The 15,353-nt window shown below is 39.3% G+C and overlaps 1 protein-coding gene across 14 annotated transcripts in view; it reads left to right on the forward strand.

The window, feature by feature from the left end:
* CEP152 (centrosomal protein 152) overlaps positions 1-15,353 on the forward strand; it is a 146,691-nt gene that overhangs the window by 78,512 nt on the left and 52,826 nt on the right. For 11 of the 14 annotated variants that reach the window (XM_064291998.1, XM_064292001.1, XM_064292002.1 and 8 more), the window contains exon 13: positions 10,010-10,223. In XM_064291998.1, the coding sequence (XP_064148068.1) occupies positions 10,010-10,223 (214 nt within the window). The remainder of the gene's footprint in view (positions 1-10,009; positions 10,224-15,353) is intronic. The other 3 variants (XM_064291997.1, XM_064292004.1, XM_064291999.1) reach the window with 2 other exon arrangements.

Consider the following 15,353-nt stretch of genomic DNA (forward strand, 5'->3'; position numbering starts at 1 on the left):
GGTAGATTTTTAGCTGTCACGAACACAGGATGAGTGAAGGAGAGACTGTCCTTTCAGAAGTACTTGCTGTGTGGAAGGTGCTGTGCCAGGCTCTGGAATAGAGACAGAAGACGCCTCCCCCAGGGGCTTCTGTTTTGTCTAGGGATAGAAAGACACGCTTATAGGCAGCTAAGCACTGGGTGCTGAGTGGTGCACTTGATGTACAAAGGAGGGGCTTACTACCTCTGTGCTTTACGTGTCATACAGCTAAACACAAATATGCCAGTCTCCCGAAGAGTTGCTCTGCAGCAGATTTTAGAAGTTATGTATTTTAACAATGGGATTCTATTTTAAGAACAGTGAGACAGAATGTTTCCTAGCACATGCTAGGCACTGAATGACAGCTATTAATATTTAATGGATGATGATTATTAAATTATTGTTATTTAATGGATTATTTGGTAGCTATTATTAATAATTATTTAATATGTGACTTGTTAAAATATATCATTGATCACATTTTATATTAATACACTTTTAATTTGTTGCATACTTTGTAAAAAATTCTTGATCCTCATCCCAATCTTGTGAAAAATGTAGGATCTATTATCTCTTTTAGAGTTGGGCAAAGTGGAGCTCAGAGAGGTGAACTCCTTTGCCCACGAAGACAGAGACAATTAGTGGTAGAATTGTTATTTGAATGCTAAAACCTCAGGTGCCAGGCCCTGTTTCTGAAGTTCATATTTACATGAAAGTGTGAAGCCTTTTTGCCTTAAACCTCATTCTGCTGATGTGTGTGATTTTTGAGGATTAAAGATTTAGTTCATGCTAAAAAAGAGATTTTTTTTCCTCCATTATTACTTTGTTTATTCCCCAATCAGCTTGGGAATCGAGTAATAAATTTACCATACACGTATTTATCTTTTCAAATAGACTTACTTCATCATGATGTCTATTAAAATATATTCTGCTAATTTTGTCTTTTCTGTTTATTTAGCACTTGTAACCAAAATCTTATAGAAACTAAAAGCATATTCCTGTAGATATTAATTAAACCCACAACAGCAGATCGTTATTGTAGTAAAAAGAATGTCGGACACATTCAGCTGAGAGTGGGGGGTGACTGTGCAGAACGGAAGTGCAGAGTGAGTAGTCACAGAGGGCCAGCGAAAAGTCATCTAATGAAGTACAGAGTAAGGGAGAAAAGTGTTTAACTTGTAGTCATTCCACCCACTAGCATTCTAATAGATGATAATTTTGCTTTGAGGAAAACTGAAAACATTTATTGTCAGATCAAATTTAAAGGAGATATAGGAGAGAGAGGAGCGCTGTACCTTTCCCCTGGTGGACTGTGACTCTTAGAATAAGAAGCAGCAGTGGTTTCCTCAGAGCTGAGAATTTTAGTTCTTTGTTGACTGGTGCTGCTTTCAAATCACTAACCCAGATGTCAGTGGCTCCAAGCTTATATTACCAACTACCACCTCCCTTAAGCGACCGCCTAGTAAATTTATAAGGGTTTAGCCTCAATAGTCTACTTTATATTCATGGAATTTGAGTAGCTAAATCACTATGCAGCTTGCAGACAGCTTCCTCGTTCTAGTATTATAGTTGGCTGCTAAGTTCAAATAATAAACATTTAACAAGTGGAATGCTTTTTCTCTTTGGTCTTCTCGGCAGGCTTCATAACGGACTACAGTTTATTTGGCTTTAGGGGAACTGACTTCCACAGAGCTCAGTAGTAAGCCTTATGCCTTGTCACCACCGCTGGCATTTTCCCTTCTGAGGACAGAAGAGAAAATTATTTTACTAAGCACTTTCTCTGCTCTCTGACCTGGCTCCCGGCAGGAGCATAGGATGTGCTATTTCAGCGATCGGCATTCAGTAAGAAAAGAAATAGGGATGCATAATTTGTTAACTGAGCAAAGTGAACGTTCTGCTCTGAGTTACTTTATCACATCTCAAACTGTGGGAAGGTGCGTTGTTCTTTTATACTTCTTGAATAAATGTTGTTGTTAGGTGCCATCCAGACTGTTCTGACTCATAGCAACCCCAAAACGAAACAACAGAATGAAACACTGCCTGGTCCTGCACCATCCTCACAGTGGTTCCTGTGTTTGAGCCCATTGTTGCAGTCACTGTCTCAGTCCACCTCATTGAGGGTCTTCCTCTTTTTTGCTGACCCTCTACTTTACCAAGCATGATGTCCTTCTCCAGGGACTGGTCCCTCCTGATAACATGTCCAAAGTATGCGAGACGAAGTCTCTCCATCCTCACTTCTAAGGAGCATTCTGGCTGTACTTCTTCCAAGGCAGATTTGTTTGTTCTTTTGGCAGTCCATGGTATATTCAATATTTTTCACCAACACTGGAATTCAAAGTCATCAATTCTCCTTTGGTCTTCCTTGTTCATTGTCCAGCTTTCACATGCATATGAGGCACTTGAAAATACCATGGCTTGGGTCAGGCACACCTTAGTCCTTTGCTTTTTATCACTTTAAAGAGGCCTTTTGCAGTGAATTTGCCAAATGCAATACATTTTTTGATTTCTTGACTGCTGTCTCCATGGGCATCAATTTTGAATCCAATAAGCTAACAGTAAGACCTTTAGCTTAGACTTTAGAAATGAGGAAAAGTAGCCTGTTTTGCCCCAGCTGCTCCATCCTCCCATAAAGGTTACAGCCTTGGAAACCCTATGGGGCAGTTCTGCTTTGTCCTACAGGGTCACTATGAGCCAGAATTGACTCTGCTGCGATGGTTTTTGCTCACCTCCTGGCTTCAGACAAGCGCCAATCTACTTTCTGTCTCATGTTGATTGTGGAGGGCTGACAGGTCCAAACTATGCAGTTCAGATGACAGGCTGACTATTCCATCAGTTTTGTGTCCCAAAATTTATATGTCAGGTGACAGGGAAAAGATTCCTGCAGTCTTGTGTCACAAAATCCATAGGTCTGGTGATGGGAAGAGTAAAGAGTGAAGGAGTTCAGGCAAGGTGTATATTTACGGTCTAGATTCTGCCTCCTTTTTTTTTTCAGAGGCAGAATATACCCTAAGGAAAACTTCCTTTTTGCTCTAAAGGCCTTGAACTGATTGGATGAGGCCTACCTACACCGCGGAGAGTAATCTGCTTTGTTTGAGGCGAACTGCTTTAATCACATGTAACTGCTTCAATACAGCTTCTAGATTATTGTTTTGACCCAACAGCTGGGTGCCATAATCTAGCCAAGTTGACCCATAAAATTAACCATTACAAGTTGTAAATGTTCTTTATGTATTCTTGATACAAATCTCTTGTGAGATATATGATTTGCCAATATTTTATTCCATTTTGTGGGTTGTCTTTTCACTCTCATGATGCTGTCCTTTGAAGCACAAAAGTTTTTAATTTTGATGAAATCTCATTTATCTATTTGCACTTATGTCACTTGTTCTTTTGGTGTAGTATCCAAGAAACAATTGCTTAACCGAAGGTCACAAAGGTTTACTCCTATGTTTTCTTCTATGAGTTTTATGGTTTTAGCTCTTACATTTAGGTCTGTGGTTCATTTTGGACTAATTTTTGTATATGGTGTGAGGTAGGGATCCAAATTCATTCCTTTGTGTGTGAATACTTAGTTGTCCCAGTACCATTTGTTGAAAAGATATTCTTTCCCCATTGAATTTTCTTGGCATCCTTGTTGAAAATCAATTGACCGTCAATATGAGGTTTATTTCTGGACTCTCAGTTCTGCTCCATTGATCTGATACGCCTGTCCTTGTTACAATACTTCACTGTCTTGATTATTGTAGCTTTGTAGTTGGTTTGAAATTGGGAAGTGGAAATCTTCCAACTTTGTTCTATAGTTCCGGTACTGTGGTGGCTATCCTGGGTTTGTTGTGTTTCCGTATGCATTTTAGAATCGGCAAAGAAGCCACCTGAGATTTTGATATGGATTGCATTGCATCTGTAGATCAATTTGAGGAACATTGCCACCTTACTAATGTTAAGTCCTCTGATCCCTGAATGTGAGATGTCTTTCCATTTATTTAGATCTTTAATTTCTTTTTGCAGTGTTTTGTAGTTTTCAGTGTACAAGTGTTGTATTTCTTAAGTTTATTCCTAGGTACTTGTCTTAGTCATCTAGTGCTGCTGTAACAGAAATAATCAAAAGTGGATGGCTTTAAAAAACTGAAGTTTATTCTCTCACAGTCTAGTAGGCTAGAAGTCCAAATTCAGGGTGTCAGCTCGAGGGGAAGGCTTTCTCTGTCAGCTCTGGAGGAAGGTCCTTGTCATCAGTCTTCCTCTGGACTAGCAGGAGCTTCTTCATGCAGGAATCTCAAGTCCAAAGGACATACTCTGTTCCCAGTGCCGCTTTCTTGGTGGTATGAGGTTCTCCCATCTCTCTGCTTGCTTCTATCTCAAAAGAGATTGGCTCAAGACATGATCCAATCTTGTAGATTGAGTTCTGCCTCACTAACATGACTGCAGCCTATCCCACCTCATTAACATCACAGAGGTAGGATTTCCAACACATAGGAAAATCACATCAGATGACAAAATGGTGGACTATCATACAATATTGGGACTCATGGCCTAGCCAAATTGATACACATATTTTTGGGGGACACAATTCAATCCATGATAGTATTTCATTCTTTTTGCTGGATTATTTTCTTAATTTCATTTTTGGATTATTTATATTTATAATCTAGAACCTCAAGCAGCTAAAGCAAAAGGAAAAAGTGAAATAAAACTGCTGAACAGAAGATTTCAAAGAGTGGTTCGAGAAGACAAAGTATTATAATGACATGTGCAAAGACCTGGAGATAGAAAACCAAAAGGGAAGAACACACTCAGCAATTCTCAAGCTGCAAGAATTGAAGAAAAAATTCAAGCCTCGAGTTCCAATACTGAAGAATTCCATGGGGAAAATATTAAACCACGCAGGAAGCATCAAAAGAAGATGGAAGGAATACACAGAATCACTATACCAAAAAGAATTTGTCAACATTCAACCATTTCAGGAGGTAACATATGATCAGGAACTGATGATACTGAAGGAAGAAGTCCAAGCTACACTGAAGGCACTGGCAAGAAACAATGCTCCAGGAATTGACAGAATACCAATTGAGATGTTTCAACAAATGGATGCAGCCTTAGAAATGCTCACTCGTCTATGCCAAGAAGTTTGGAAGACAGCTACCTGGCCAACCAACTGGAAGAAATTCATATTTATGCTCTTCCCAAGAAAAGTGATCCACCTGAAAGCGGAAATTATCAAACAATATCATTAATATCACATGCAAGCAAAATTTTGTTGAAGATCATTCAAAAGTGGCTGCAGCAGTACATCAACTGCCGAAAATTCAAGCTGAATTTAGAAGAGGACGTGGAACCAGCGATATCATTGCTGATATCAGATGGATCCTGGCTGGAAGCAGAAAATACCAGAAAGATGTTTACCTGTGTTTTATTGACTATGCTAAGGCATTCGACTGTGGGTCATAACAAACTGGACAAATAAGCCACATTGTGATAAACAGAGAAAAGATTGAGGTTGTCAAGAATTTCGTTTTACTTGGATCCATAATCAACACCCATAGAAGTAGCAGTCTGGAATCAAAAGACGCATTGCATTGGGTATATCAGCTGCAGGAGATCTCTTTAAAGTGTTAAGAAGTAAAGATGTCACCCTGAGGACTAATTTGCGCCTCACCTAAGCCATGGTGTTTTCCATCACCTCATATGCATGCAAAAGCTGGACAATGAATAAGGAAGACCGAAGAAGAATTGACGCCTTTGAATTGTGGTGTTGGCAAAGAATATTGAATACACCGTGGACTGCCAGAAGGACAAACAAATCTGTCTGGGAAGAAGCACAACCAGAATACTCCTTGGAAGCAAGGATGGCAAGACTTCGTCTCATATAATTTGGACTTGTTGTCAGGAGGATCAGTCCGTGGAGAAGGACATCATGCTTGGTAAAGTGTAGAGGGTCAGTGGAAAAGAGGAAGACCCTCAATGAGATGGGTTGACACAGTGGCTGCAACAGTGGGCTCAAGCACAGCAACAGTTGTGAGGATTGTGCAGGTCTGGATGGTGTTTCATTCTGTTGTGTGTAGGGTCGCTGTGAGTCGGAACCAACTCCACAGCACCTAACAGCAACAGCATTTAGAAATATAATTGGTCTGGTATCCTGCTACATTGCTGAATTCACTTATTGGTTCAAATCGTTTTTTTAGTGAATTCTTCAGGGTTTTTTATATATGAGGTCATGCTATCTGCAGATAGAGAGAGTTCTTTCATTCCAGTCTGAAGGCCTTCTATTTCTTTTTCTTGCTCAATTGCTCTGGCTACAATACCAGAATAATGTTGTTTAGAAGTTTAGAAGTGGTAAGATTGGACATACTTGTCTTGTACCCGATATTAGAGGAAAGCATTCGGTCTTTTTCCATTAAGTATGATGTTACTTATAGGTTCTTTTTCGCTCAACATTTTGTTGGCAAGATTCATGTAGCATGTTGCTATAGCTCATTCATTTTCATGTCAATGTGTATGTGTGTGTGTGTGTGTGTATCTTTTTGTATGAATATATCACAGTTTATTTTGTACTCTGTTGTTCATAGATTCTTAGCTTGCTTCTTGGTGCCATGTGCAGGCATTTCTGTTGAATGTATCCCTAGAAGTGGAATTGCTTGTAGTAGGTATGTTTAATAGACGGTGCCAAGCTGCTTTCCAAAGTGATTGTGCCAGTTTACGCCCCACCAAAAGAGTGTGAAAGTTCATGTTGCTCCGTTTTCTTCTCAACACGATGTTGTCAGTCTTCTGTTTTTAGCCGTTTTCTGTGTAGTGATACTGCATTTTCTGGATCGTTACTGAGGTTGAGCTTCTTTTGAAAAAATATGCCTATTATGTTTATTGGCTGCTTGTTTGTGTGTGTATTTTATATGTAAGGGGTTTGCCTTTTCACTCACTTAATATGTCTTTTAATGAACACAAGTTCCTGACTTCAGTTTAGTAAAGTATTTCTGTCTTCATAGTTACTGCTTGTTATGTTCCATCTAAGAAACATTTCCTTACCTTGGGGCCATGAAAATACTCTCCTGTGCTGTCTTCTAAAATCTGTATTTAGCCTTATACTTCAGTTTTACCATCTATTTAGAAGTGCTATTTTTGTTAGGGTTTTTCAGGTTATTCTAGCTTGTTTATTTTTCAGAAAGAACTTTGTAATTAACTTGTCCTACTCCAGGATAAAATTCCTCATAGTATTTTGATTACATTTGCATTAAATATGTACAATCACCTAGAGAAGATTGAGTTGACATTTGTACAACATTGAACTTTTTTAACTGGAGAACTTAACATGTCTTTCCATTTGTTTAAATATGTTTTATGTTTTTCAAGAATGTTTTTAAAGTTTTCCACATTTAGGTTTTGCACACTTCTTGTTAAATTGATGCTTAATTATTTTAAACAGGGTGTTCTTTTCCCTTATTTTTTCTAACTGGCTATTGTTTGTATATATGATTTCTATACATTGTGTTATAACTTGTTGCTTTTCTCATTGATTGTAATAATTTTTTCATTATCTTTTGGGTTTCTCCTCTTCCTTTCCACTTATGCTCCAAATTGCTTTCTCTTCTATGGTTGCATTCCCAAAATAGAGGAGCTGTGTTTAGATACCAGTACTACAAATGCTCTTTTCCAAAGTGGCTGTACCCTTTCATATTACCAGTAGCAGTGTGTGAGAATTCCAGTTGTTGCACATCATTGCCAAAGCTTGGTACCCTCAGTCTTTTGAATTAGAGCCATTCTAGTGCATGTGTAGGGTGTATCGTTGTGCTTTTAGTTTTATATTTACCTAATGACTAATGATGTTAAAGCGTCCCTGGGGGCATAAAACAGTTTGTGCTCAACTACTAACTTAAAGATTGGGGATTTGAACCTACCCAGTGGTGCCATGGAAGAAAGGCTTGGCAATCTGCTTTTGTAAAGATTACAGCCGAGAAAACCAATAGAGCAGTTCTCTGTAACACATGGGGTTGCCATGACTCAAAATTGACTCCTTGGCAGTGAGTTTGGTTTGTTTTTTTAATGATGTTAAGCATTTTTTGATGTGCTTTGTTTTCCCTTTTTTCTAATGTACACATTTGCCATTTGTACATATTGATTGATGAAGTGTTTATTGAAATCCTTTGCCTATTTTTTTTTTTTAACGGAGTTCTTTGTCTTATTGTTGAATTATGAGAGCTCTTTACATATTCCAGGACAGAAGCGCTTTGTTTCATATGTGTGCTACAAACATTTTCCTCCGGTCTCTGGTTGCCTTTTCCTTTTCTGAATCATGTCTTTTGAAGAGCTCACAAAAGAAATTTTGTGAATTCCGATTTATCAGTTTTCTCTATTACAGTTCGTGGTTCTTATGTTTTATTATTTCTTTTTTCCTAAAACAAGGTCACAAAATTTTTTCTTATTTTTTTCTTGAAGTTTGATAGTTCTAGCCCATACATTTCAGCCTGATTCATTATGAGTTAATTTTTGAGTATGCTGTAAAGTAAGTTGTTCATTTTTTTCCTCAGTGATGTCCTGTTGATCTAACACCATTTGTCAGAAAAGCTTTTCGTTCTTCATTGAATTGTCTTGGAATCTTTATTGATAATCAATTGACCATATATCTATGATGTATTTCTGTACTCTCCATTCTGTTCCATTGATCTATATGTACTCTACTACCTGTTGTCTAATGATTGGAAATTGTTGTTCCATACATTTTATCAGTTTCTTGTTGTTTTAAGACAAGAAGATTAATCACGGCATCAAGTATTGCCCTTATGGGGCCAAATTAGCCTCAGACTAAAGTTTGTGCTAAGCCTGATCTGGATTTCAAATAATGGAATGAGAATTTCTGCCTCTTGCCATGATGGAGTAACAAGGGCCAGATTTACCTTCCCAGCCCCATTCCTTTCCTGCGGTTCTTTCCCTGGCCTCAAGGTAATTTCCTTATGAGCACTCCCAGATCTCTAGAGCTCTCTCCATATGCAGCTCTCTCTGGCCCAGGGTTTTCTCCCTCAAATTTTAGCATCTGATCTCCCCAAATCTGAACTCTTTCTCTGCTACTCCGTGAGGTTGCAAAGCTCTGTTTGGGTTTCCCTTCCCTGTGCTAGGGATGGGGCAACCACAGGGCTTACCTTGTCTGTTTCCCTTCTCTTAGTATCCCTATTCTGAGCTGTTTGAATGATTGGGAACCATTGTTTCATATATTTTATTTAGTTTCCTAGTTACTGAAGGCAGGAGGCTAAGTCTGGTCCTTGTTTTTCCATCGTGGCAAGAAGCAGAAATTCTCATCACGTTTTTGAAATTTATTGACGCTAACATTGGGTTGAAATTAAGCATGGTTTTATTTCTGTTATTTTTTTTCCAGTTGCTCAGATATTCACCCAGTCTTGTGTTTTAATAAATTGAAAGAGATATATGAATTGTTTAGGATGGCTAGTATATACTCTTTTTTTTTTCTTAATTTTTGTTTCTTTTGGAGTCATAAAAGGCATGCATATATCACCTGCAATTTATCAAAAACAAAAATGCAACAAGCCATGTTGAAGATCACAGAGCTGAGCTCCTTACAGTGAGGCAGCAGAACTGTGTAAGCCTGGAAATGGTCTTCCTGTGAATAAAGTTATTTCTGTATTAGGGGACATGGCAAAAGTACCTTTGTGTATGACAAAGCTTAAGATTGTTCTGAGATACTAATATAGTTGTACTAGGTCACAAAACATGGGTGTCACTATGGCTGGTAGCTTTTAAGGCACGCTAGGCTGTTAACCGAAAGGTTGACAGTACGAACCCACCAGCTGCTCCACAGGAGAAAGATGAGGCAGTCTGCTTCTGAAAAGATTTACAGCCACGGAAACCCCATTGGGGCAGCTCTATTCTGTCCTATAGGGTAGCTATGAGCCAGAATTGACTCAGTGGCAGGGGGTTAGTAACTTTTAAGGAATAACCATGCGTGATTTCCTACTAAATTTAATCTTAAAAATTACAATTTCTCTATTAGCATTGTGCAGCAAGAAGACCCAAATGAAGAGCTTTCCAAAGAAGAAGTCATTCTGAAGCTGAAGGCTGAAGTACACCGCTTGCTGGGTAGCAACTCGGTGAAGCGCCGTCTGGTTTCCCAGCTGCAAAATGAACTCAAAGACTGTCATAAAAAGATTGAAGATCTCCAACAAGTGGAGAAGGTTGAGAAAAACATTGAGGTCGAGGTTTGTTGGGTTTGTAAGGTTAAAATGCTATTTTTAAAAAGTATTAAGATAATGTGTACATTTTACACATTTAAATTAAAACTTCAGCTTTCAGAGGTTCTTCTGCCTTTTTTAGAAGTAAGGTTCAAAGAAGGAAATGCCACTTAAAGGAATATATTTTCTGGTTAATCTCAGCACCTAGCAAATGAGATGTCATTTAGGTCAGGTTCCTTTATGACAGCACAAGGAAGCGTTCTACACAGCAAGGAGCCTGTGTTTCTCCCGGTTTGGCCTGTACCAACAGTGCTGTAAAATCTAGTTCAAATAAAATCTCCACGGCAGAATCCTGTAGCACTTTGTCTGAAAGTTCTCTGACTCATGTTCCTATAACAAGAGTCGTTTTATATAAGTAAATTATGTTTGTAGAGGTACAGATGGGAGGGGCGCGGAATCTCAAGCTGATATGTCAGAGTCACAGAATCAGAAAGCTGAAATCCATCATGAGGCTGGGAGGCTACAGAGTTAATCCTAAGGCAAGTTGATGCGAAAACACACAACTAATCAATTCAGAGGCAAATCGGGCTTGTTGCGTCGATTCCGGCTCATGACAACCCCACGTGTCACCGAGGAAAACTGCTCCAGAGGGTTTTCGTGGCTGTGATCTTTATGACAGCAGATGAGCAGGCCTTTCTTCCGTGGCACCGCTGGGTGGGTCTTAGCCGCCAACCTTTAGGTTAGCAGGCGGTTGTAAACCTCTTGCGCCACCCAGACGTTGACTAGTAAATAGGCCGAGGTAATCTCCACAAGATCGTGTTATCTCAGAGGTCCTCAGGGCTACCCTCCTTTAACCGCTGCCCACAAATCCCAGCCCATCCGTTCTCCCAATGGAAAATAATGCATCAAAGACCTGATAACTGTGGAGAGGAAAGGGAAAGATGAGTGTAGATGGTGTGTTCCTTTTCCTCCTGTACCGAGAGAACGCTTTACTTCCTGCTTCAGTACGTTTATCTACTGATTTCTTTAACTGGGAGCTGTGTTCACTAAAACAGTCCTTCTGTGATGCATATTATAATGGAATCCTAATTGTGGCTCATTTGTTTTGCAGAAATAACAGTGTGTTCTAAAGCTCTGTCAAGGCTGGTTTCCTTTCCTGAGTAACTGTGTTTGATGAGTACAGCATTAATTTCAGTTTTAATAACCAAGTGAGAAGCCCCACTCCTCTTCTAGGGCTGAGTTAACATCTTAAATCAAACTGTCTTAATTGTTTCCATGTGTTTCTTAAAACAGGTGAGAACGACAGATTATGTCTCTATTTGTGTGAGGAGATTGGAGTTGATTAATTTAAGCTTCATCAAAGCCCAAGATTTAGGAGAATAGGAACGCGATTTTGAGTCTGGTCCTTAACTCGTCTGGCTGCATTCCTTGCTCTGTGATGCAGGTTCTGATGGCGTTTGCTGCACGGACGTGGCAGTCTGTGCGTGGCAGTTGATGGTGGGCATGTCTTGTGTTGTTTCTGTAGGCTTCCTCTACTTCTGCGGTCTGGTTGATCAGGAGATCAAATAAAGCCATCCCATAGCAGAGTACCCTTTTTGTCCAGCTGCTCTTTTGCCAAGGTGTTTTCTCAACTTCTACATCTAAACTCTGTTTTTTCACCCCTTCTTGCTTGTGTCTTTTCTGTTTCAGTTATTATATAGGGAATTCTTGGGAATATTGTCTTGATAATTTTCTGCATCTTTTCTCAGTAAATATTTGTTAAATTAATGCATTTATTGACCCACTTGCTAGATGGGGGAAGGGGGATGTAGTAACTAAAATGGTTTAAAAAAAAATACTCAAGCTCATCATCATAAAATTTAGCCCACGAACAACTTCAAGCTTTACCATTGCCTCTTATTTCTTACATCTTTTTTATTTAGTCTGTAAGTCAGAAGGCGTGGTTGGAAGGTATGCGGAGGAAGAGCAAATCAGTTAATTTAAGCATATGTGTATTTTTTGTTTTCTTGTTTTTTAAAGCTTTGCTGTACAAGGTCTTGTGGGATTCAGTGATGAAAGAAACAAAGGCCATTCCATGGAGGAACTTAGAATCTAGAGCAGTACTGTCCAGTAGAAATATGTGTAATTTAAATTTTCTAATAGTCCCATTAAAATAAGAAGTAAAATCAATTTTTATAGTATGTTTTATTCAACCTAATATATGTAAAATATTCTCATTTGAACATGTAATCAATATAAAAATTCTTAATGAGTTTTTTTTTTTTTTTGGTACTAAGTCCTTGAAATTTGGCATGCATTTTACACTTACAGCACGTTTCATTTTGGACCAGACACATAACAAGCGCTCAACTGCCATGTGTGGCTAAGAGCTACCATGTTTAACAGCACAGATTATATACAGAGATGGACGTCTATTTGTGTAATAAACCCATTGCTATCCAGTTGATTCCAACTCATAGTGACTCTATAGGACATAGTGGAAGTGCCCCATAGGATTTCCAAGGAGTGGCTGGTGGATTCAAACTGCCGACCTTTTTGTTATCAGCCATAGTTCTTAAACACTGCACCACCAGGGCTCCTGTGTAATAAGGGTGATAGTAATTATGAACAAAGAGCTATGAGAAGGAATAAATAACTTGGTGTCTTTGTTATCTAGTGCTGCTGTAACAAATACCACAAGTGGATGACTTTAACAAATAAATTTATTCTCTTACAGTTTAGGATGCTAGAAGTCCAAATTCAGGGCACTAGCTCTAGGGGAAGGTCCTTGTCTCCTTTCAACATCTGTGGGCCCAGCGTTCCTTGGAGATCTCTGTGTACCTTCACTTCAGTCATCCCCTGGGTCTAGGAGGTTCTCAGCATAGGGAATCCTGGGTCCACAGGATGCACTCTGTGCCTGGCTCTTTTCTCTTGGTGGTTGTGAAGTCGCTCTCTTCTCTCCTTTTGTCTCTTGTAAGATGAAAGGTGTGACTCAAGCAAGGGTGTAACTCAAGGAAGGTTGTGACTCGAATCACACCCTCTTGTAAGGCTGTGACTCAGGATATACCCCACACTGATCCTGAACATACAGAGGTGGCAATTTACAACACATCATAAAATGGAGGATAACTACATCAGATCACAAAATGGAGGAGAACCACACAATACTGGGAACCATGGCCTAGCCAAGTTGACACCTAATTTTGGGGACACAATTCAATCCATGACACTTGGGTTGGGGTGGGATGATAAGGTGACCTTAATGAAGCCATTTAGGAGAGGACGTTTGATCTCTGTCCTGAAGGACAAATTCAGGAGAGAAGGTAGAAAAGACATTTCAGCCATGATTAGTAGTATGTAAGTTGGTGTGACTACAGACTGGGTATGTCATTAGAAATCTGGATTATACAAGTTCACCCTTTCTGAAATCTTTAATGATGTCACAATTTTTACCAAAAATCATCATAGCTTGTATCCAATCCTGAGGTTAATGAATTGATTTTGTATTTCCCTGCTAGCTGTAGGGAAATATATTAAAAGAAATAATACATTGTTTCAAACTTCCCTTGACATCTTTTTAAAGAGCACTGGGTCGTCAAAATCCTCCCCCTAAAACCTCTCTAAGTAAAAATATTTACTGTGTAGTCTGTTTGCCATATTTCTTGTGGGAACATCTTAAAGATACTGATGTATTTATTGCTTTATATATATCTTGTAGTACCTTTTAGGAGCCCTGGTGCGCAGTGGTTAAGAGCTCAGTTGCTAACCAAAAGGTCAGCAGTTCTAATCTATCAGCTGCTCCTTGGAAACCCAATGGGGCAGTTCTGCTCTGCCCTTTAGGATCGCTATTAGTTGAAATCGACTTGACGGCAACGGGTTAGTTCAGTTTATGTTTGTTTATATCCATCTAATAGTGCAATTGAAAATTACTACAGAGAGTTACAGGTTTTTGCTCTTATGTCACGTGAGTATTCATAGCAGGTTGTTTAAAGCTGAGTTCAGTCTACCTCAGGAACCTTATCTATAATGATAAAATTGTTTCTGTACAAAACCAGAAAATGTTGCTTTATGACATTTCCAGGGGAGTATGGGATGAAAATTAAGAACAACCCACATGTAGTACTCTGCAATGATTGGGAATGGATCAAATATTATGCCTCTTATTCTGACTAATCAACTGGGCTGTTGAGGTAGAATGTGCTAAAGGCCTTAGTACAACCAGACTAGTTTACTAGCAGCCAGAGCCTACGTCTGCACTGTGCCATTTGAGAGCATAAGAAATAAAACACAGTGTCTGTGCCACCTGATACAGAGTAAAGATCTTACCCTACCACGGACTGTGGTTAAAGCCGTACTCTGATAGGCTGTGTTCAATAGCCAATTCAGAAGGATTCTGGCTAGAATCTTTTTAGACATAGGAATCAGAGAGAGTAGCTGTGTTAAATTTCATGTGTTCTTGAAGATAACATGTGTTCAGTATCCTAGAACATTTGTTGTGACATTCAAGTGGTACTTCTCTTCTTAAAGACATTCTTGAGGGTCCTGTGCTGACAAGGCTTACCTAGACCCGGGTGCCTAGCATGATGGCGTCTGAGCTGAGTGTAAAATCTAGCTGTAAAAGGTTTTCAGTACATCAGCTTGTTGCTTTCATTCACCTGATGAAAGACACACCAGTAACAACTAAGAAGGAAGCACAGGCAAGTATCATAAACTTCAAAAAGTGGAGGTCAAAGAAAAACATGAAAGCCATTCGCGTGATTTAGCAGAAACCCCTAAAAAACTCACTAAACCCATTGCCTCTGAGTTGATTCCAACTCCTAGACACCCTATAGGACAGAGTAGAATTGCCCCATAGGGTTTCCAGGGAGCAGCTGGTACGTTTGAACCAACCTTTTGGTTAGCAGCCCAGTGTTTAACCACCGCACCACCAGGGCTCCACAAAGAAATCGCAGTAGTACTCCCAAATCTGGAGAGAAGCTAACCAAGTAGGTATTCTTTGGGTAAGGTAGTAGGGTAGTAGAAGTGGCTTCTGGGAAAAGAAGGCAAGTGAAAAGGGGAAAGTTAGGAACTAGATTTGTATCCTTCTGAAGGAAGTGAAGACTCTGCTGCTCAACATTGAGCTGGAGACTGATCCAAAGCCTAGAAGTTCTGTCACCCTACATGGAAATGAGATATACATACCTCTCG

The sequence above is a fragment of the Loxodonta africana genome, chromosome 10 (assembly GCF_030014295.1).
Source record: "Loxodonta africana isolate mLoxAfr1 chromosome 10, mLoxAfr1.hap2, whole genome shotgun sequence".
In the NCBI taxonomy this organism is placed as follows: domain Eukaryota; kingdom Metazoa; phylum Chordata; class Mammalia; order Proboscidea; family Elephantidae; genus Loxodonta; species Loxodonta africana.